The following is a 24,870-nucleotide window of genomic DNA, read 5'->3' on the forward strand; positions in this document are numbered from 1 at the left end:
AACAATATTTTTTGTAGGTAAAAATTGTAGGCAATGTTGTTTTCCATATCACTACCCAGAATCCCAATCTGCAGTCAGGAGTAATATATGCCGTGTCTGAAATATGCAAATGTATCCATGATGAATGAAACATTTCTGTACTAACATTGAAGCATGATGCGAACTCAGCAGAAAATCCAGCAATTTGTCCAATCTCCTATTCATACGTATAAGGTATGCTAACAGATTGATGTGGATGCAATCATGACTACATTTGTCGGAGCTGGATGAACACTTAACATGTGATGAGCAGAGTACCTTCTATTATTAACTGACAGCATTGTTTTTAACGTTAAATATGGCTCGCTGCTTCAGAAATAGCTAGCTAAAGTACTATATATATATATGTGTAGAAGGTAGTCCAGTCAGTCGCTCTGGTAATTACACGTCCCATGGTGCCTTGCCCAGGAATTATGCTGGCATGTGTGGCCAGGCTAAACGTTTCTCAGAGGTTACTTGGGCATCATACTGCATGGCACTGATAATTAGACACCATGGTTATTTTACGTTTTATATTACAATATTTATTATATGGGGAGATGCCAACAGAATTGTTCACACTGAGTGTCATCTAATGTAAGAGTTGGTCCTGGCTTCAATAGCAGAGTACACAGGGCTGAGAACATTTCTGGTTGTCACCCAGTGCACTCTTAGGCTGGATTTACATGAGCATGTGCGTTTTGCGCCCGCAAAACGCACTTGACAGCTCCGTGTGTCATCAGCATATGATGCGCGGCTGCGTGCTTTTCGCGCAGCCGCCATCATTATGACACTCTGTTGTATGTTTGTATGACACTCTGTTTTCAATCATACTTTTTACTGCTGTTGCGCGAATCACGCGCGTCCCACGGAAGTGCTTCCGTGTGCTGCGCGTGATTTTCACGCACCCATTGACTTCAATGGGTGCGTGATGTACGAAAAACGCACAAATATAGTACATGTCGTGAGTTTTACGCAGCGGGGACACGCTGTGCAAAAATCACTGACTGTCTGCACGGCCCCATAGACTAACATAGGTCCGTGTGACGTGCGTGAAAATAACGCGCGTTGCACGGACGTATATCACGTTTGTGTAAATAAGGCCTTAGTTTGTTACTGTGTAATAGCCTACAACATGAGAACAGGTGAGAATTCAATTAGTTTTCACTAGCGTTCCCCTTTAATTTTCACCAAAAACTGTGCGTAAATTTGCATTGAAACTTTGAGATTGAAGCATTGAGATTATTTTGGATGGGCTGTTGCGTTTCTGACCTGAACTGCACTTCTCTCTGCGAACCCAGTGTTAGGGCACGTTCAGACGTGGCAGAATTGCTGTTGAATTATGCTGCTACAAAGCAGACTTTTTTTGACGTTACTTTGTATGGCTTTTTAGGTAACTTAGTGAATACGTCGAGTCATTGCGGACAATTGGCTGCAGTGCAGAATTTTCATTGCGCAGCATGCATGGCCGCCAGCGGAGAAGCAGCGGATTTTCACTACGGATTTCAGCCTGTTGCTGCAGATTTGTTGCGTAATTACCGCAAATTTGCTGCAAAATCTGCAACGGAATCATTCCGCCATGTCTGAACATGCCCTTAGAGTTCTTGACCTCTGCATTGCTGAAGCCCATGAGATATATTGGATAACTCATTTTTGGGTGAGAAATACACAGTAAGCATTTGGATTTAGTATATGCGTCACGCAGGAAACAGGAAGCATCAAGACATGAATCCAGGGTCGCCAGGTCTGCTGTTTAATCTCACATCCATACAGAAGACATGTGATGCCGTCAAGTCAGCTGTTTGATGCCTACAAAATAATACCCCATTGTATTATATTATCACCTGACGTAGTTGTACTTTATATGTATATATTTATATTAAGCTATAGACCTGGTAACCCAAGATTCATGTCTTAACTTTGCGTGTTATTTAAAGGGTTTCTCATTTGGGATTCACAGATATTGAGCCCTCAACCCTCATTGATGCTTCCCACCAGCTTTGGTATCGATGTCAGGGAAAGTTCAAAGGAGAGGTACAAGGTAGAAAAGGAAATGGTTCAGTCAGAGGCATTTATGATGTCAAATAAGAGAGAAAAAAACAAGATTTGGCTGGAAAAACTAAAGGATATTTTCAGTAGATCAAAAATTCACTTTTTTGTTTTTTTGCAAACTGCACAGTTAGTTCCAACAACCACCCTCTTCTCTTCTGAATTTGCTCCCCTCTTACGTCCACCAAATATCTAGATGCAACTTTACATACAAAGATACTTTTTTTTATTGTGATCTTTTAATATCTAGTGCCAACAGAGGGTACAGGGAAGCAGGGCACAACTTTCTGAGATGCATGTATCAGGTGTACATCTACATCATGCTTATTGGAACAGGTCTGTGCCTATTTCATCAAATTTCAGTCGATGAGTGCAAATCTTTTTGTTTATTGTATTGGTAGATCTTCATGCTGAGTTATCTATCTATTGGTATGTTCACTCGGCAATGGAAAACAGCCTCTGAATCTGAAAAAGTGTTTTTTTTAGCTGATTTTGCAAGCGTTTTTTAAGTATATTTTAAAGTGTTTTTAAAGTATTTTGAGGCGTACTTTTGAAAGTTGTTTTTTTGGGGTGTCAACATGTCACTGCTTTTTTACAAGGCTTATTTTTACGAGGAATATTTTTTTAAAGGGTAACTAAACGTTCAACAAACTTCTGACATGTCATTGGGACAAGTTAGAAGTTTTTATTGGTGGGGGTCCAAGCACGGAGACACCCACCAGTCGCTAAAACGAGGCGGGAGAAGCCCTAGTGTGAGCGCTGATCCGCTTAGTTTCTGTTCGGCTTCTTCCGGAAAGCCGATGTAGTAGAGTACAGGCTCATAGAATTTCTATTGAGTTCGTACACCTCTGCATCGATTTCAGGAAAAAGCAGAACAGAAACGAAGCGGCTGAGCGCTCACACGAACACTTCTACTGCTTCGTTTTAGGGATTGGTAGGGGTATCAGTGCTCGGACCCCCACCAATCAAAACCTCTGACATGTCACTATGAATTTTGTTGAACATTTAGTTACCCTTTAAATTCAGCAGCGTAAACATGTGCCTCATATGAACTACACAGTGTATTTCCGAATGGGAAACGGTTTGCAGGCGTATTTCCAGTGTATTTTGGAGTGTAATACAAGCTCTTTTCAGGGAGAGTGTTTGATTTCAATTACATTTGACTCCTGTGTCCATGTTGATATCTTATATAAGGGTTGAACAGAATTTAGCTGCTAGCATATAACTTTGTTGTGGTGTTTTCCATTGTTTTTGCCTATGTCTTATTGTTTTGCCACAAAAACGTCACACTGGCAGGGTTTCCCGTCCGGGTGCCGGCCGTTCATAAATCGGCCGGCACCCGGCTGCATTAGGAATGATAGACCCCTAATGGGGCTATTCACACGACCGATTTTTTGACGGCCGGAAAATCCGGCCGTCAAAAAATAGGACATGCTCTATCTTTGCCCGGGCACCCGGCCGCCCGGCTCCCATAGCAGTCTATGGGGCCGGGTATTACACGGCCATCACCGGAATGTGTTCCGAGTGATGGCCGGGTTTCCCGGCGCTTGCGCTCTATCTCCTCCTCCTCACAGCGCAGAGTGCATGTGAGGAGGAGGAGTTGATGCCATTCTGACGAATGGCATCGCTGCACACTGTGTTGCAGGGCCGGGGTGTACAGCAGGTGGAGGGAGCGCTGCGCTGGCTCCCTTCCCCTGCTTGTTAAAAGCACCCTGGCTCGGCGACACCTTAGATGGCGCCGCTAGTAGCAGCAGCTGCTGCGGCTGCTACTACTGCAGCGACGCCACTATAGCAGAGCGGGGAGGTATCTCCCCGCTCTGCTATGTGCTAGCCGCACTTTAGCTCCTTGAAGGAGCGGAATCCCCGTGTGTTCGGGGATTCCGCTCCTGGACAGAGCGCTTGATGTCTCTGTCCATATCTGGGCAGTGACATCAGGGGAAACTCCTGAAGCGGAATCCCCGAACACATGGGGATTCCCCTTCAGGAGCTGCCGCTGATGTCACTGTCCGGATCTGCCCGGCCCGGCACGGATGCATAACTTTATGCAAACCGGCCGGGCAGAATGGCCGATTTTACCGGCCGGCACTCGGGCTCGGACCCGACCCGGTCGTGTGAATCCCGCTTAGTCTTCAGTATTTTGTCCAATAGCTTAGACACTGTTTACACTGCCATTAGAGCCTTCGTCAGCAGGTCCGCGGAATTGATATGAAGAGCAGCCCTGCATGTCAATGACGGACATCACGAAGAGGAGCTGGATATGTCGCACAATTTGTTATAGTAGGGTCTGACGGGTACTGTCATAGGGTCTATCATTTTGACAAGGTTTGCTTGTAGCTCTATTCTTCTTGTTAAATATGCTGCAATATGTAAAGCAGCCTCTCACACAGAAATGAACAGAGGCGGTGTTCCCATATCGTACATTTACTTCATATCCACAGAATCTGTCATAAATATCTGGGACATGCACCTATGTCTAGAACGGGACCCCTTGCCCCATCCTACTCCCTGGCGCTGGACTGTTTTTCCAGTTAATGGAAGTTCCGGAAACAGCGTAGCTCGCTGCACTATGCTGTTTTGCTTCTGTAGGAGTTCTGGAAACCGCATAGCAAAACGCGCTTAGCTACTTCGGTGTTCCCGGCTACCTCGTAACTCAGTGGCTGGAGTCCAGCAACATGGGCAGAAGTTAGGATAGGGTGCAGGGGCCTCATTCTAGAGATAGGTGTGGGTCCCAGAGGTGGCACCTGCATCTTTCGGACATATCCCACATGGGAATTCACCTTTATGTGTCTTTTTATTCATTGTAAACATTAGAAACCTTAGACGAGCCAAACATATAACTGGAAAGTGTGGATGGATAATTCAGCCCCTATTGCTCAGTAGTTTGTTAATAACACGTTTGCTCGGACAGTCTAATATGTCTTGCTATTTACCTTCTAACTTTCCACTCTAGTCTGTCAGCAGTTGTATGCAGCTTGTGCCTCTGACGTGGAGTCACCCTGAAAACTATGGCAAATCTGGCCTGCTGATCACTATGCTTTTCATGGGAAAATTCCAAGCAAACTTAAAGCAATTTGTCTCAGTTTTCTGTTGTGCTGGACCGTGCCTGAAACATTTCATCTGTACTGTGAGGTTTGCAATCTTTTTACTTGTGAGCAGTTTTCACACCTCGAATACTGAAGGAGATTTAAATGAACCAAATATAACAGGAAAACATAGAGGTCAGACTAGAAACTAAGCATTGCTGACTAACAAACAACTCCCAGATCGGCAAATAACTCGAATAAACAGCTACTACACATCCAGTTGAGAAAACCTGCTTTGACCTTCTACATAGTGACGAAAACGTGCCAGTAATGCTTCATTTTTCCTGCGGTGGCGATACAGTAGAACTGGACACTTGCCATATTCCCCCCCCCCCACAGATTACAGACGATTCCTGGAGATCCCAGCAGTGGGACAACCTGCAATCCCTTTGTCAGGGGACATGTATTTTACAGTAAATCGTCACAGATTTTCAATGACGAATCTGTACCTAAGTGACAATTCCATGTGGAAAAACACCCTAATAAGGCTCCATGCACACAACCGTATTTTTCATCAGTAATTACGGACCCATTCATTTATATTGGCCATGGACACCTTTCAGTATATTTACTAATTGGGTGTCCATTCTAAGGGCATGACCACACATGGCGGATTTCCTCCGCAACTGTCCGCATCAATGCCGCACAGAATCTGCGTTGCAGATTCTGCTGCGGATCTGCACAAAATGTGCAGTAAATTGATGCGGATTAGCTGCTGCGGACTGCGGTAAAAGTACTTCCCTTCTCCCTATCAGTGCAGGATAGAGAGAAGGGACAGCACTTTCCCTTGTGAAAGTCAAAGAAATTCATACTTACCGCCCGTTGTCTTGGTGACGCGTCCCTCCTTCGGCATCCAGCCCGATCTCCCTGGATGACGCGGCAGTCCATGTGACCGCTGCAGCCTGTTATTAGCCTGTGATTGGCTGCAGCCGTCACTTAGACTGAAACGTCATCCTGGGAGGCCGGACTGGAGACAGAAGCAGGGAGTTCTCGGTAAGTATGAACTTCATTTTTTTTTACAGATACATGTATATTGGGATCGGTAGTCACTGTCCCGGGTGCAGAAACAGTTACTGCCGATCGCTTAACTCTTTCAGCACCCTGGACAGTGACTATTTACTGACGTCTCCTATCAACGCTCCCGTCATTACGGGAGCCCCATTGACTTCCTCAGTCTGGCTGTAGACCTAGAAATACATAGGTCCAGCCAGAATGAAGAAATGTCAAGTTAAAAAAGCAAGACGGATCCGCAGCACACATAACATGTGCATGACAGCTGCGGACTTCATTGCGGAAGTTAGAATCTCCATTGAAGTCAATGGAGAAATTCCGCCATGAGTCCGCCACTGCTCCGCAACAGACAGAGCATGCTGCGGACACCAAATTCCGCTCCGCAGCGGAATTTTACGCCTCGTCTAAACGAACACTGCTAAATTAAAGTGTAAGTCAATGGACAAACGGCTCCGCTGCGGATTAACGCTGCGGAGTGTCCGCAGCGGAATTTAAGTGAAATTCCGCCACGTGTGAACCCAGCCTAAAAAAATGATAGAACCTGTCCTATTCTTGTCAGTAATTACGGCACAAACTCTCCCATAGATTCTGAACAGTAGGGACTTTTATGACATGTCATACCCCTACTATAAATTGGAATTCTGGATTAATGTGTCTTGATTAACAATAAGGTTTTACTGTATCCGATAAGCGTGTAGAGTAATAGATTGTAAGCACCAGGGCTTACATTTGGATACAAAGCAGTGACTATGATTTGCATATAATTACATTTCCGGAAATAACTCCTTCTGGGATAGAAAAAAAAGTAGCTTTCATACAGCGTTGGAGGTGATGGAACCCCATACAATAGTACCGGAGGTCTTGTTGATAGCAAACAAAGAAAATCCAAATATACCCCATCTAAAAATACGAGAAGGGCACAGTAAAGGAGGGAGGGGGCATAAAATTCAGCATCAGCCTCATAATAAAAGGCGCTGCAGCTGGTGCTCATTGACATATAAATTGTTCCTTTGGTCCTGTCATTTCTAGTGGGGGGGGGGGGGCTATGTTGTTGTTTTTTCTATCTTTTTTTTTTTTAGCCATTTTTCTTTTTTGTTTCTTATGCATAAAATTTGTGCTAATAATGCGCTGTGTGAGCATGACTGACAGCTGGAATGAGCAAAGACTAATAATGCTTCCCCAAGCCTTGCCAGTGACAGTTAAATGATCTGTCCCTGCCTGCTCCCTCCATCTCTGCATTTTTCTTTCCTTCAGAAGAAAATCTCAAAGCCATTTGAATAATAATCTTATAGCCTCCATTAAGATGACAGTGAAGGAAATCAGCAAAGACCCGCGATTACTCCTTCCATCCAATAATTATTTAAATACCAGATAACTCCTTTCAGCTTAATTGAAGCCTTTCAGATCCATCTCTAAGGCCCATAGTCACTGCGTGTATTGCTGTGCTATAGTTCTTTCAGAGGGGTCGGCAGAGAGGCTAAGTACCAGGTTTATTTGCTCTGTGATACTAGTTGTGTTTCTGTATGGCGCTTGTTATGTGTTTAATGCAGCTCTCCTGGTGGCAATATGTAAATAGGTTCTCCGGGTGTAAGTAAATAGTCATTTAACAGCAATGGAAATAGTCCAACTTTGTGATATACTTTATGCCTCAGTTCGGTCACATATCATATAGATCATTAATGGCTGCAGTGTTGTTCACATAGAGCACGTACATGGACAAGAAAAACTAACACCGTGATCTATGTACTCGTTCTTCATCTGCGGATGGACTACATCTAGGTCAGCAACAAGTACTTCAGCTCCAGTAGCCATGGTCCTAAAGATCAGCCCTTGGGGCTTAAACTGGAAATGTCAGCTCTCACATGCTGCCCTTACGTGGGGAAACATTCTGGCAGTACAACCGGGAAGCCGCGTAGTATAGCAGGCCCGGAGTTACATCCTGATGCACACTTTTCTTGAAGTTTTTTTTGCAGTATGCAATAAAAAAAAATGTATACCTCAGGGCTCATGCACACAGCCGTATTAAGTCTCCCATAGAGGTGCATAAACCCTCTACTTTACCATCTATGCAAATCTGATGTAAAAATTAAGTAGATGCTCCATATCTCTGTACACACAGAGTCCGTCAGAGCCTGTACAACTGCACTGCCATACAGGCGGCTCAACCGTGTACATGAGCTTTGAACTTTATTGCAAAATTATGGTGTGAACAGAGCTTTAGGCCACTTTCATGCTGCTGTATTTTGGTCAGTATTTTGCTAAAGCCAGGAGTGGAACTCACATGGGGAAGAACTGAAATAGAAGATTTGCACTCCTTTCATATTTTGGACCCACTTCTTACAAATACTGATGCGAAATACTGACTAAAATACTGCGGTGTAAAAGTGACCTTAGGCTATGTTCACACCACATTTGGTGTGTATTCCTGACCATATTCGTCATACCTCCCAACCGTCCCGGATCCGGCGGGACAGTCCCGGTTTCTCACCGCTGTCCCACCGTCCCGGGCGGTCTGCAAAATGTCCTGCTGGCCGCTGCAGGGGTATCAAAACAGCTGATCGCTGCAGCGATCAAAAGAAGGCAGGAGTCTTGCGGCGGTGTTCTCACTGGGATCGATGCCGGCACGGGAGTGGACCAGTCCAGTCACCTGACCTGTCATCTGACCTCACCGGTCAGGTGACAATTCAGGTGACTAGACTGGTCCATACCCAGGCCGGCATCGACACCAGTGAGAACGCCGCCGCAAGACTCCTGCCTTCTTCTGATGGTAAGTGAAAGCAGAGCGGAGAGTGGCATCAGTAGGGCCGGCTACCTCTTATAAGGGGGTTGTGTTGCACTACCTACAGGGAGCAATGTACAGAAGGGCTGTGTCTGGCGCTATGTACAGGGTGGCTGTATCTGGAGCTATCTACAGGGGTGCTGTGTCTGGCGCTATGTACAGGGGGGCTGTGTGAAGCAATCTACAGGGGGGCTGTGTCTGGCGCTGTGTACATGGGGGCTGTGTGTGGCGCTAACTACAAGGGAGGGCTGTGTGTGGAGCTATCTACAGAGGGGGCTGTATGTGGAGCTATCTACAGGGGGGCTGTGTGTGGCGCTATCTACAGGGGGCTGTATGTGGAGCTATCTACATGGGGGCTGTGTGTGGCGCTATCTACAGGGGAGCTGTGTATGGCGCTATCTACAGGGGGGCTGTGTGTGGAGCCTTCTACAGGGGGCTGTGTGTGGAGCCTTCTACAGGGGGACTGTGTGTGGCGCTATCTACAAGGGGGTCTGTGTGTGGAGCTATCTACAGGGGGCTGTGTGTGGAGTTATCTACAGGGGGGCTGTGTGTGGAGCTATCTACAGAGGGGCTGTGTGTGGAGCTATCTACAGGGGGCTGTGTGTGGCGCTATCTACAGGGGGGGGCTGTGTGTGGAGCTATCTACAGGGGGCTGTGTGGCACTATGTACAGGGGGGCTGTGTGTGGTGCTATCTACAGGGGGCTGTGTCTGGCGCTATGTACAGGGGGGCTGTGTGTGGAGCAATCTACAGGGGAGCTCTGGTGGATGATTTTTCCATTGACCGGTAGCAGAGTTAGACAACTGGAAAAAAAAATCCCCATCATGTAACTCTGCTATCTGTCAATTGAAAAGTCATCCACCACAGGGTCTCCCTCTTGACTTTCATTGTTCTCAGCCTTTTGGTTTGTGCTGCAGCTGCTGCCATGATGAGCAAATGTTATACCCAAGTTAGGAAAAGTAACATAAAGACGACATAACCTGATCCATAATATATGTGATATTCAGACAGTCTAGAGATCCGCAGTGAGAATGTGCGCTTGTTATTTGCAGAAGGATCTGGCCGTGATTTGATGTGTTGATGCGGGATATTGGTAGTGGTTAGGGGGCGTGGCTTAAAATGTCCCTCTTTTCCGAATTCAAAGGTTGGGAGGTATGTTCTCGTCAATATGCAAGATCTATTTATTCCCTATAGTGGAACAGATGTATGACAAAAGGGTGTAATTTTGGCACACGCCAGGCAGGTATGTGTCAGCCTACATTTCTTTTCAACTGTTTTGGAAAGCATGGCACACAGTTGCATACATCCGGGCTTACACACCAATCTTGGAGTGAACAGAGCCTGTTTATGAAACCCAAAAAAAAATCATCATACTTTGGTGTCATCTCTATAGAGCGTTTGCTAGGTTTTCCCTTACAGTACCATGTTTCTTCATTTTTTTTTGTTACAGTTCCAGATATGATGTCAGAAAATTTAGTCTGTTCTAGCAAATTGTATTTATTTTGTATTCCATTGCGCACAATTTGCTTTCCAGGAAAGGAAACGGATGCGTCAGCATTTACTACCTTTAACAAAACAAGTTAATGGAACTGGTTCTCATGCATTCTTACTGCGGACTAATCCCTATTGTTGCCACTAGTCTGTCTTAAATACTTGCTTTTGTTTATAGGATGACAAATGTCTACAGTCTCGCCGACTTATTCCTAAATATCAATATTTTTATATACTCTTGGGTTTACTGGGAAACTCCGAGTAGCTGCTATGGTCATAGGTGAATGGTTAAATGGTATGTCTGGCAGGGAAGTGCCCACATATCAGTACTTTCTATGCAGAACCTTTGTGTTTTTTCAGCTACCTAGAATGGGAAGTGTGCTTGCAGACATAACTGTTTTTCCATCCCTGGTGTTGTTAAAGGCATATAGGGACAGCTGCCTTAGATATTGCAGTGGGTTACTGCAAATGACAGAGATTCCCATGCAGGTTAACAGGGATCACACTCTTCAAGGGTCTTGTCTAACACGCGTGGGGGAGGGGAATGCATCTAAAACAATGTTTTGACTCATGTTGATAAAACAAGTGTCAGGCAGACAGAGACTGATGGTAATACCTGAATGGCACCTCCATGGGTCAGTTTTATTGTATGGCTTGGTATTGTTTGAGGCCTGTATTTTCATGAATAAAGGTTATGTATATAGTCCAAATGATACTGGTTTGTGTGTTTATTGAAAGGATTCCCAACTAAACCATTTATGGCATATCCACAGGATATTCTAAATATGTCTGGAACCCCGGGTGGAGTCACCCGACCCCCATCCCGCCTAGTGAGCACACAGGCTTGGCTGTTTCTGAAACTCCCATAGGAATGAATAGAGAGAGCCGCTTCTCCAATTAATCTCCGCTTAGATGCGGCAGCCGCCGAACAATTATGAGTAACACCCGTTCTGGAGATAGGTGCAAGTCCTGACATTTATGGCATGTCTCATGGATATGCCATAAATGATTTAGTTAGGATTACACCTTTGATGGTGATGATGATCATTTGTGTATTGATTAATATTTTATTTATTTACTCCAATTTCTTGATGGGAATGAAGAGGTAGCTTTAACTAATAATTATATCTAATAGTTAAAGATTTTATCAAACAATTACCTTTCTGGGCATGTGCTATGAGGCTAGGGGAGGTCAACTCCAAAAACATGGAGTCTGACCCAGCCTGCACTCTGTACCAACGTCTATGAGCCCTTTTCTGTCAAGTAAGTAAAGGATCTGTCTTTTTAATATTAAAGTCAAAAACAAGTTATTGGACAACTGATGCTCAAATGCTTCCGTTTTTTCCTCAGATATGTTTGATGTTAATGGGGAAAACAGGGTGGATCATAACTCAGCCTAAAGGAAAACATCTCCTAACATTCCCTTAGGAAATGCTTGCCCTTTCCTTTGTGCAAAGTCCCATTACTCTTTTTGATAAAAAAAAGATGTATAGGAAACTTCATGACCAATGTACAGCTTAGGCTCTGTTCACATCTGCGTCGGAAACTGAATTAGGGGCCTCCATTGCAGATCCGGAAGGGTTTACCGGAGTTTACCAGGGACAATGGCGCAGCATGCTGCGCTATTGTGTCCGGTAAATTCACGAACACCCTGACGGAAAGCTGCCGAAAACTATTAGAGTCAATGGGTTCCGTCGACAACCAGCGGGTTGCGTTGTACAACGGAACCGTTGGTTCCGTTAATTCCCTTGTTCTGCTCCCCTGACAGAGCAGAACAACAGAACACACCAACGTAGGTGTGAACCCAGCCTTGCCAGTACCCTAACCGATACTCAGACAAAGTTTCTTAAGATCTGAGGTCCGTGGATAGAGCATTCCCATCCACTCTGTCAAATGACTGTCTTTGACTTTGATAATTATGTAACTATGTAATGCGGTAAACTCCCACTCTCTCTCCTTGCACCTTCTACCCCTTCTTTTTTGCTTTTTCTTCTCTTTTCCTTCTCTCCTATTTTTCCTTCTTTTATTTTAGTGTAGTTTAATTGTGTTGTGGTGGGAAATTAGTAAAATATACTGTACTATTATATTCTTAAGTTTTTATCTTTAGCCAAAGTTGCCAATCTCTGTATGATGAAGCAAATGGGTTTACTATGTTGAAAAATTCAATAAAATATTTAAAAGTAAAAAAGATGTACAGGAGAATGGATCTGTCAATTGCGACGTGTACAAAGGACCTGACTGTCTGACAAAGGGGACGTTATTTTTCTCAACTCCCCCATAAACATGGCCGACCATGCATATTTGTTTCAATTGGGAGAGGGGAATAAGCCGCTGCCAGACACTTCAGGGGGTTCGGCTAAGTTTGGCTAGATCACATTAGAATAGGGTGGCAAATTTTACTGACCTTCTCGGCTTCTGGATTCCTTTTCATTTTATAGTTTTAAGCAGACAACTCTGAGTGTTTTTTTTTTAGAAGTGCAGATGTTCATGTTTCTCTGCAGTTTATAATCATTCTTTAATGGGGTGCATCCCGCTCGGCCATTCTGAGAGTGTTTACGAGCTGAGGAAAGCTTCACTTTTCACATCACCAAGCCTATTTCATTGGGTTGTAAATCAGTTACAACGGTATTACATGTATATACGGAATGACGTTATTCTAAGTGTATGTACGTATTGTAGTCTACAGTATGGACTGTATGGAAGATATAAAGGTGTTATAGCATATGATATTATGCGACCTTTACCATTTACGTTAAAAATCAAGTTCTATATTTAATAATAAGCAAGTATGTAGCTCTGATGCTCTTCGCTATGAGTCTTGTGTTTCCTAAATTCTTCTGAAGAATAAAGTAAACATACTCTAGGATTTTTTCTCAACAACCCATATAGCCACTAAATGTGTAGATTCTCACAAAAGTGGAACTATGCTTTTACAATGGTAAAGATAGGTGGTGGAAGAGTAGCTATTTATGAATTTGAAGTTGTGGTGTCTCATTGATAGTATAAGTCTAAACCCAGTTTATACCACCTACTCCACCTACTAGTAAAAAAACATAAAAAATCTTTTACCCACCTAGCTCATTTGAGGGGCAACAGAGGTGCCACTGCCGTCTCTGCTCAGGAAGTTGTGTATTTTTACATTTCCACCCTAAGAATAAGCTGGTCCTGTCTTTAACTTGTCCTCTTCAAAATGTGAAGACTTTATTCACCTATTTCATAGTTATGTCTATAGGAAAACTAACATGATAACTAATATTTCTGCCATTACAGCTCCCATTGGGCATGTCATTCATCTTTCCTAAATAGTTGCATAGAAAATTTACTTAGTTATGAAACGATTGGTGGGTGGGCATTGAATCACTACATAACTAGGCACTTTACATCTTAGGTAAGTTGGTTGGCAACTTCTGTAGGTGCTGTAATGGCAACCATATTTGTTGCCCCTGGCTTTCCCAGGAACAAACAACAATTTTGAATGTCTTGACCCTGGGAAATTGTCTTTAAGACCAGATCAGTGCAGCGTCACATCTTATTACCAATGTAATCTCCAGCCATGTTGGTTAATAAGATGGGCTGCCTTGGCTGACACTGTTTCAGATTTCTCTAGAATACTGTACCTTGTGAAAATACAAAGTGCATGAGACTGAAAAACATATGTTTTAAGCCAAATTAGAGCTTTCTTATTGGCATTGTTAGTATGTGGGGACCTTGAAATACTTGTGTGACATAATAAAAGTAGTAAAATAAGTGAAGTGGCAGTAAATCGCGATATAATGAACAACCAAGAACAACTGTGAAATAATGCTATCTACAAGCATATGGCTGGCCTATAAATAAACCGGTACCATTACATGATCATAGTTGAATGCCGATTAGTCAGAAGCTGTTTCTTATACACTCACCCAACCATGTAGAGAAATAGGGAATGTCACAAAATCTGCTTATCTTTAGCAAGCTGCCCTCCAATGTCATAAATAAGACCATGTAAATTAGTTTCATCCCTTGAAAAAGGTTTACATTGAGTTATAGGTCATGGACTTGCTGCTCCTTCAACAGCTTTTCCAGCAATAGGTTGCAGACCCCTTGTTAGCTAAGCAGGTGAAAACTATATATTTTTCTTCTGATTTATACCTCCCATGGGACAGAATGAAGCCTTAATCTTTGAAGTCAGAATGTTCCTACTTAAAAGGTCGTTCTGTTATGGGCCATAACTCTCTAATATCTCTTTGGAGGATCCTGTGTCTTGACTGGCCATGAGTTCTATTCTTAAAGATGCCGTGAAGGTTAGACCGTCACTGGAGAGTGCGAAAGGTTAGGAGATCACTGGCATTAGTTATAAAGCTACCTAGACACGTTAGAATTTATAAACATTTTTTGACCTTTGTTGAAAAGGGCAAGACCTTATCGAATATGTTTTAGAAATATAGATTATATGTTTTTTTGAGGATTATATCTAGACTCCTATATTAAAGTGGACGTTTTTAACATGAGCGAAACATACCTTAGTATAAGAATAAATTCGCAAAAAAACTACATTATTATTAGGATAACCATCATGTCCCACTATAAGCATGGGGGCTTTTTTTTCATCAGCCCTTGAAAGCAGTGAGATTCCTTATAGCTATTAGTTTCATCTGATCCTGACAGCTTAAATACTGAAAGAATGCATTTGCTATTGTTATGTCCTGTACACATTAATCTCACAGACAGCATTATACCATGCAGGTATGTTATTGATGACATTCTTTGTGCGTGTATTGTATGCGTATGTTCAGTTACAAGCCTATTACGTATGTCATCTTACGTGAAAAACATAATACAACACTGTGATCTTCCGCATAGCACAATAGCTAAATGCTTTAGGCTCAGTTCACACTAATGTTGTTTTTAGCCGACACTTTTCTGAGTGGAATCAATTATCCAATCCTTCATCCATACACATTGCAGCGGTTATTCACTTTGGACAATTTTTTGGAGAGAAAAGGGCCCTCTAAATAACAAATAGCTGTTGAGACCCCCAGTAATCAGCTGTAATCTGATGTGGAATCTGGCAACAAGTGTTCAATTTCCCTGCAGTGCCACCACAGGGGATATGAAGCATTGCATGATGTCCATTGAAATCAATGTTCTGTCCATGTAATGCATGGATATGCTGGCTCCTCCAAAGAGAGAGACACACGCTTTGCAATTGCTCTTTCCTATTTGATGGCAGTTATGAATGAGGAGCTCCTGTCTATTAAGAACTTTGCTTTGTTTAACATAGCAGATTAAATAAGTGATGCAAAAGTACATCAATTAAGCAATTCTGTAAGAATAAGGCTTTGTTCACATCTGTGCTAGGGCTCCGTTCCGACTTTCCCATCGGAGCTTTCCGCTGGAACGGAGCCCTGGCTGACACAAACGGAAACCATTGGTTTCCGTTTCCATCACCATTGATTTCAATGGTGATGGATCCGGTGCCAATGGTTTCCGCTGGTCTCCGTTGTGCAAGGGTTCCGTCGTTTTGACGGAATCAATAGCGTAGTCGAAGGGAATGTAGAAACGGAGCCCTAGCACAGATGTGAACAAAGCCTAACCTGCAACAAAATAGCGTTTGTATGAACATAAGGTAGTAGATTGTGGGCTTGCCTGATGTCAGAGCTGGTAATCCAAAAAAGGAATGTAAAAAGATGGCATAAATCTCTTAATAAAATAAGACTATGTGTCAGTGCAATTAATCATATGGGAATAGAAGCTGCTTATTGTGCCAAATAATTTTTATCTGCCAACAGCTGAATCAATTTCTATGGTTAAGTATGTGTATTAAACCTTTTGGTTGCTGGCTTTCTGTCAGATCTCAATATTAATTTGGGGCAGTACAGTTTGATCACACTTTTCTGCTTGCTCGACATATGTATGTACGGCCTTTTTCTTCTAACTTCAGTACATTGTCAACAATTAGAAGCAGACCTGCAATTAAGACGCAAACACGTCCTGTTCAGCACCCGTTTTAAATAGTGTTTTCCTTTCCTTGTATCGCACTAGACAATGAAGAAGCGCTGGTTGGCATTCACGCATCCCCCGCCAGGCCTAGGTACACAGAGATAAAAGAAGACTCATATTTTTGTTGTTCTGGAGGCCAGAAATGCTCAGAGATAATTACATTGAAATGATGGCTCGTGGGCCTCCACTCCACAGATGTTGATCATCTGTCTAATATTCCCTATGGGATGAGACGTTCCGGAGATCTGTACAGGATCTGCCGCTCTGTTCCATATTTAATCTTGTGATTGCACTTGGTATTGCTGTTGCTTGTGCTTGCTGCAGGGAAGGGAGGCTTTAACTTATTCTTGTTGTATTTTGCATTGCTGGGAGTGGAAAAACAATTATTATACAAGGGGTTCGTAAATGGGATAAACAGTAGAACACCTGTTACGAACAGAAACAGCCGAGAGGGGAAAGGTTTGTATTCTGCGGCTTTGGCACTCAGTTATAGTGCAAGCCTGTTGTCTTTTGCAATATACTGCAACATTTCCTTTGTTTGCTTATTGGGACTTTTTGCCTTTGTGACAAGTAGAATTGTTCACCATAAATAGAAAGTATGCATTCAATGGGTCACAAGTCACTATATGTATTGTCAGCTAATCCTTTGACGAATGTGTTTGTCTGACTCAATGGAAAATACACAAACACTATAATGTAAACTGTCTGCTTCCCAGCTATTACTGCTTATAGACAGTATTACGACTATGTCAAAACTACGATAACTATAGAACGACTGGGTAGCATTAGTAGATAGAGAATACATACATACACCATTCAGCCATAACAGAACATCACTGACAGGTAAAGTGAATAACCTTTATTATCTTGTTACAATTGTGCCAGTCAAGGAATGGGATATATTAGGAAGCAGGTGAACAGTCAGTTGGAAGCAGAAAAACGGTCATGTGTAAGCAGTTGAGAAACTTTGAAACGGGCCATTTGTGACGGAGTCAGAGCATCTCCAAAACGGCAGGTCTTGTGGGGTGTTCCCGGTATGCAGTGGTTAGTACCTCACAAAAGTAGTCCAAGGAAGGACAACCAGTGAACCAGCGACAGGGTCATGAGACCCCAAGAATCATTGATACTCATGCGGAGCGAAGGCTAGCCTGTCTGGTCCGATCGCAAAGAAGAGCTATTGTAGCACAATTTGCTGAACAAGTTAATGCTCAATATGATATAAAGGTGGCAGAACGCTCAGTGCATCGCAGCTGGCTGTGTTTAGAGCTGCGTGGCAGCAGACCGAGAGTGCCCATGCTGACCCCTGTTCTGCATGGGCACTAAACACGTGAGCATCAGAACTAGACCATGAAGCAAAGGAACAAGGTGGCCCGTGCGTGTGCGTCACTTCCCTGGGGAGGATGCACTATGGGAAGAAGGCAAGCCAGCGGTGGCCGTGTGATGCTCTGGGCAATGTTCTGCTGGGAAACCATGGGTGCTGGTATTCATGTGGATGTTCCTTTGACACATACCACTTATCTAAGCATTGTTGCAGACCAAGTACACCCCTTAATGGCAACGCTATTCTTTAATGGCAGTGGCCTCTTTCAGCAGGATAATGGGCCCTGCCACACTGCAAAAATTGTTCGGGGAGGGTTTTAACAACATGACAAATAGTCTTGACTTAATCTCCAAATTCCCCAGCTCTCAACCCCTTCACAGGTCTTGTGGGGTCCATGCCTTGACGAGTCAGATCTGTTTTGGCGACATGACGGGGACCTACACAATATTTATCAGGTGGTTTTCATATTATGTCTGAAATGTGTACAAGTATATATATATATACTACTTGGTACAAGGGTCCTCTGCTTATCTAATTACTGTAACGTGAATTAAAATGAATTAATTAAAAAATAATCAATGATATTCAAACGGGACAACTAATATGGCTCACTCTTCACTTTTGTAAAAATGGCCATTACATGTAGTTATGTCTGCACTAGTGAAGGTTCTCTTTAACAGTTAATGCTATGTCAATTGTACCAAAATGACTGATTGCTTATTGCACTGACCAAAACCTTCAAAGTAGTGATAGTACTTTTATTAGATCCGAGGGGAAGGTCTTTACACCAATTGTTATCATTAGAGCTTTAGGTAAGGTATATACATAGGGTGTTAATCTTTTTGCAAGGCTTTAGATTTTTTTCTATTTCACAGTAGCAGGAAAGCAATGACCCTTAGAACTGATATCTTATTTTACTTATAAAGGTGCCCATCCGAAGACGATCTCCTATATTTCATGATTATGTCCATGCTAGCAATAGGGAGAAGCACAGTGTAAAAGCCCTGGGGGATCATAATAACAATCAACCTAAAAACCATCACATCTGATTTCTATTTTCATTTCGAACGGTATGGTAATGGTGCTCATAGTCATGAATATTGTCTGGATTTGGTAGCAGTCAGTTGATGTCTAATGTTAATTCTTCATATATTATAGATATTGATATGACATACTATAACATTTAAATGTTGCATAAATGCCAATTGGACTTTTTTTTGTCTTTCAGAACCATGTAAAGAAGACTTAAACTCTTGGAGGCATTGAATACTATAGAGAGCTTGGGTTCCCTCTCTCTTCTTTCCCCTAATCCAACACCATGGGACAGCAGAGATTACAGAGGTGGACAGAGAAATGTCTCAATTTCCACAATCAGGCAGCTTCTGTGGTCTTGCTGGTTTTGGCCATGCTGTCTCTAGACATTCCTGGTGTTTCCCTCACCAACACATTTCATGCCGAGCAAAGAGACTGGACTTTTAGTCATCTCTCTGTGCACCGGAGCACAGGGGCAGTCTATGTAGGTGCAGTAAATCGCATCTATAAACTATCAGGAAACTTAACCCTATTGGTGTCTCATAACACTGGTCCTGGAGAGGACAACAAATCCTGCTACCCCCCTCAGAATGTTCAACCGTGTAGTGAACCTCGTACACTGACCAACAATGTGAACAAAATGTTAATTATTGACTATTCTGAGAATCGACTGTTGGCATGTGGTAGTTTGTACCAGGGTGTATGTAAGCTTCTCCGTTTGGATGACCTTTTTATACTGGTAGAACCATCTCATAAGAAAGAGCACTACCTCTCTAGTGTCAATGAGACCGGTACAATGTACGGAGTGATTGTTCACACTGAAGGTCAGGATGGCAAACTCTTCATTGGAACTGCAGTAGATGGCAAACAGGATTATTTTCCTACTCTTTCAAGTCGCAAATTGCCTAGGGATCCAGAATCATCTACCATGTTGGATTATGAGCTCTACAGTGACTTTGTGTCGTCACTCATCAAGATTCCATCTGATACTCTTGCTTTGGTCTCTCATTTTGATATTTTTTACATTTATGGTTTTGCCAGTGGCAACTATGTTTATTTTCTCACTGTGCAACCGGAAACTCCTGAAGGTATTTCTAGTAATTCAGCAAATGACCTATTCTACACTTCTCGAATTGTACGCTTATGCAAAAATGATCCAAAATTTCATTCTTATGTTTCCTTACCAATTGGGTGCACAAAGAACGGGGTGGAGTACAGGCTGCTGCAAGCGGCTTATCTTACAAAACCAGGTGCCACATTAGCTAGGTCTTTGAAAATATCAATTCAGGATGATGTACTTTTTGCAATCTTCTCTAAAGGCCAAAAACAGTATCATAATCCACCTGATGATTCCACTCTCTGTGTCTTCCCCATCAAGACCATCAATGCTCTCATTAAGGAAAGACTACAGTCTTGTTATCAGGGGGAAGGAAATCTGGAGCTAAACTGGCTTCTAGGAAAGGACGTCCAGTGTACGAAAGCTGTAAGTAAATTTTTTTTGTATTTCTTTATAAATAGAAAAAAATTGCCTTTTATGTGTATTGGTTAATTTGTGTGTTTGATTTAACACAGAATAGTTGGGTATGTTCAGTTTAGTATGAACATGGGATTGGATCAATGAAAGTTTATGCACATATCCAAGCTCTATGTACTTGCTTACGCATTTCTTTCTTTTTTTTTTTCTTCATGTAACTGCTTTCTCCAAGCATGACCATTTCAAGCTGTATGAAGCTTGGACAAATTGCTGTCACCTTTTTTAGGAGCATTAAAGAAAAATAATATAACTATTGCTACTTAGGAACACCCACAACCTGCCAAATACAGGATGTATATCATTTTAAAAGCGGCAGATCAAGAGGTGTACAATAACTTTAGGGGAGCCTTGGCTGCACACTCTCCAGATGTATAGAAAACACGTTGTCCAAATCAGTACTCGAAGCAATAGCATCCAATTCGATATTCAAAAACATTTTGTGCCCAAGTAGTCAAATTTCCTTGAAGCTAATAACAAAATGCTGGCCTATCCTCTGTGGGCAAGAGGCGCACTCCTAAATACAGTTTTCAGTAAATTATTCAGAATGCAGTATAAATTGCTCAGTGTATGAATTAGGCCTCATTCACACAGCCATATTATGGCTCAGTGCAACCTCCAAGTTGTTTGTAGCCGTAATACGATGTCCATAAAAGTGTATAGGTTTTTGCTGTACCTTTTGTATGCCTCTGATTTCATACGATGCCTAGGATTCCCTACGCATCCGACAGAAATAAAATGGTGCGTGCTGTAGGGGAACATTAGCTCTGTACATTTGGCATGCGACAAAGCATGGTACGGCAGTGCACAGCGGTCGTATGACACCCTACTAGAGTACTCATCGGCTTCCATACTAGGGAGGCATGCAGCCTCTGTTTACTATTGTACAGGCTCCTTGGGTTGATGTATGTACAGAGCTAGTATTCTCTAGAGCTTGCCACAATATTTTTTTTGTCATATTTATACGCCCATGTGCATTATGGGCCTTAAGAGAATGAAGGTCACCTCTTTTCAAACTTTATTTGAAGTGATTAGGGGATTTTATCAATGTATCCTCAAGCTTTTCTGTAAAATATGTACACCAGTGATGTTTGTTTAAAGCAAGCATGTCACCCAATCTGTATTGTGTTAAGGATTTTGTTTCCTTGTCTGCCATCAGTATCTTAAATTCACCCAGTTCATGAACTTGGGGAGAGATATCACTCAGCTCTTATAATATGAAACCACAAGTATGTGTTAACCATAGTAGGGCAGGCGTGCTCAGTCTGGACATTGCTCTCTAACTTGTAGAGTCAGTCAAGTAGTCAATATTGTTCTCCTCAGGTGACACGTTGTAAAGTAGTAAGGGTATGTGCACACGACAACGCCAATTACGTCTGAAATTACAGAGCTGTTTTCAGGAGAAAACAGCTCCTGAATTCCGGACGTAATTGCATGTAATCACGTTTTTCGCTGCGTCTTTTACGGACGTAATTGGAGCCGTCTTTTCAGGTGTAATTCCAGGCGTAATACGCCTCCATTACGCCTGAAAATTGGTCATGTGCACATACCCTAAGGCTGCGTTCACATCTGCGTTGTGGTTTCCGTTCTAGTGTATATGTCAGAGGACCACAAGAACGGAAGTTAACGTTTACGTAAAAAAAAATCATTGATTTCAATGGGTTTTATTTTTGCATCAGTTGTACTCAGTTAGGCTCCGTTCCGTTAGCTTTCCGATTTTTTGACAGAAGAAATATCGTAGTCTGCTGCACTATTGTTTCCGTCAAAAATGACGAAAAACTGACGGGAAGAGGCTTTCCGTTATTTTTTTACCTTTGAAGTCAATGGATGACGGATACAAACTGATATGCCATCCGTTTATATCAGTTAGGGTGTGTTCACATCAGCATTAGTTTCCGCTGAGGGGTTCCGTTGGAGGCTTCCGTCGGGTTAGCACCTCAGCGGAAAGTCAAATGGAAACCTCAGCTTCCGTTTGCCTTTCCGTTTAGGGGTTAACCTGACGGAAAACTCAGACGGAATACCTAAACGGAACAGGCTCTTATCCATTACGTTTAACGGATCAGTTTTTTTTCTGCATATGTGCAGACTAAAAATGAAAGCAAGAAAGATGCAAAGATAAAAAAACGAATCGGTTTAAAACGGAGTATAACTGATGACAAACTGACACAAACGGAAAGAAAAGAGCCAGTTTTTTTGATGGATCTGGTAAACTGATCTGTCAAAAACAAACATATTTTACCTTCCGTTGCATTCAGTCTGGCATCAGTCAGTCTGTCAGTTTTTTTTTATTTCAACGGATCCGCTAGAACGGATGCCACAATGCAGATGTGAACGAAGTCTTAGGTATTTATTTAACTATTGCTGGCTCATCAAACAATTAACAAACAACACATGGTTTAAATACAATACGTACGTAGCGATGGGATTGTGCAATGTATCAGGATAAGTGGAATGGGCTTTGTTAAGCTGTATTTACACGTAAAATAATAATAATCTTTATTTATATAGCACCAACATATTCTGCAGCACTTACAATTGGTGAAGTAACTAACAATTAAAATGACAAATATTCAAAACAGATGAACAAACAATGAGACAAAAAGAGAGTAGCCCCTGCCCAAATGCGCTTACATCAGGATTTATCAAGCCACAGACAAATAACAAGTTATTGCTTCGAGCATTGGATGGACAGTTAGATCATAACAATTTAAAACTAAATTTTCATCATCTGACTTATCCTATTAAAATACATTCCAGCCACAATTAAAATTTGCATTAAAAAATGCTAAATCAATGTTTTATCTTTTTAAACAACTTGAAAATTGACTTTTATAAAAAAAAAATGAACTTTTTACGATACAGCTTCTATGTATTCTGTATACATAGAAGGTGTATCATTCTGTCTGAACCGAGTCCGTCGGTTAAGCTGAAACTGACGGCTCGACTGTTATGGCACAATGACTAAGGACATGTGATCTGTCAGAAACGCGTAGGCTTATTGCTGATGCAACCACCCTTACTCCCATCGGATTTTACCATTTGTACGAATAAAGTTGGAACATCGTTTCCTTTTAAATCAACCAGCACTGGATCAAATTTCTTCTGTTCTGTTTATCCACATCGTGTGCCGCCACGTAGGATCCGAGTGCAGTCCATACCTGGACTCACATAACGGTGAGCAGGAGGAGTCCTCCAATTTTTTCCTATCACTGGCTTTACATTTACCATGGCTCTAAAGTGTCAGCAACAGTTTCTTGCTACTTTATTGTAACCCATTGCAGAACTGTCATAATTTTGCCAGGTCTTATCAGAAGACCCATCTATTGGCAGAAATAAGGCTCTACTTATATAAATCAGAGCCGTCTTATTACCAATGCCCCCCTGCAGCTGGCAAATGGCAACTTTTGCTGTTCATTTTTAGTTTGTCCAATTCAGCAGGCATTGCAGAGAGTTTCTCCACTCAGACTGCAAAGGATCATATTGGAAAAAGTGACTTATTCTAAGATAATGTGATAAGGCTCTTGCAGTCTAGAAATATATGAGGGCTTTACCAGGGAGATTAATAGCTTTGCTTCTATTTTTTTCAGAAAAAGGACACACAGTTTAAATAAACAGCAAACAGGAGAGAGATAAAAACAAACCAGTGAAAAGTATGTGATGGAGAGATCTTTACAAGCTGCTAGTTCTATCACAGTTTATCTATGCAAAGGCTGGTCATAGACGACAATGACCTCCCAGTTTGAGGCTTCGTTCACATCTGGGTCTGGGCTCCGTTCCGTCTGAGCTTTCCATCGTTCCCTTACTGACACAAATTCATTTCAATGGTGACAAATCCGGTGTCAATGGTTTCAGTTTGTCTCCGCTGTGCAAGGGTTCCGTCGTAGTCGAGTACGGTTTTCATCTTGTCAAAATGACGGAACCCTTGCACAATGGAGACAAACTGAAACCATTGGCATCGGATCTGTCACCATTGAAATCAATGGTGATGGAAAGGAAACCTTCGGTTTCAGTTTGTGCCAGTCAGGGCTCCGTTCCGACGGAAAGTTCAGTCGGAACGGAGCCCTGACGCAGATGTGAACAAAGCCTCACACACAAAATAATTATAAATTCAATGAAAACTTTATTGTAAAATAAAAATACATGAAAATATAAACATACCCGCGATTAAGTATTAACCCTGAGGTCTATAATCAGATATAGTACATATAGAAAATTCAAGTGCTACTATCAATGTAAGCCACATAAGTATACTAGGACTGGAGTTACGTAAGAAGTGCAAAATGCATACAATAAGCCAATCAAATACCAAGATACAGGAGAAGTGGAACATACAGACCAAGGGGTAACACACCCCAATTACCCGCTGTTCTGTATGTTCCACTTCCCCTGTATCTAGGTATTTTATTGGTTTATTATATCCATTTTGCACTTTATATCATTTCAGTCCTAGTATACTTATATGTGGCTTACATTGATTGTAGAGTTTTTCACTTTCCATTTTCTATATGTACTATATCTGATTATAGACCTTGGGGTTAATCCTTCATTGTGGGTATGTTTACATTTTCATGTAT

The 24,870-nt window shown here is 42.2% G+C and overlaps 1 protein-coding gene across 1 annotated transcript in view; it reads left to right on the plus strand.

Annotated features, from left to right (window-relative positions):
• Positions 1-24,870, plus strand: part of PLXNA2 (plexin A2) — a 307,602-nt gene that overhangs the window by 31,231 nt on the left and 251,501 nt on the right. The window contains exon 2 of the mRNA XM_075853680.1: positions 18,962-20,248. Within this exon, the coding sequence (XP_075709795.1) occupies positions 19,052-20,248 (1,197 nt within the window). The 5' untranslated portion in view covers positions 18,962-19,051. The remainder of the gene's footprint in view (positions 1-18,961; positions 20,249-24,870) is intronic.

Source organism: Rhinoderma darwinii, chromosome 2 (assembly GCF_050947455.1).
Source record: "Rhinoderma darwinii isolate aRhiDar2 chromosome 2, aRhiDar2.hap1, whole genome shotgun sequence".
NCBI classification, from domain to species: domain Eukaryota; kingdom Metazoa; phylum Chordata; class Amphibia; order Anura; family Rhinodermatidae; genus Rhinoderma; species Rhinoderma darwinii.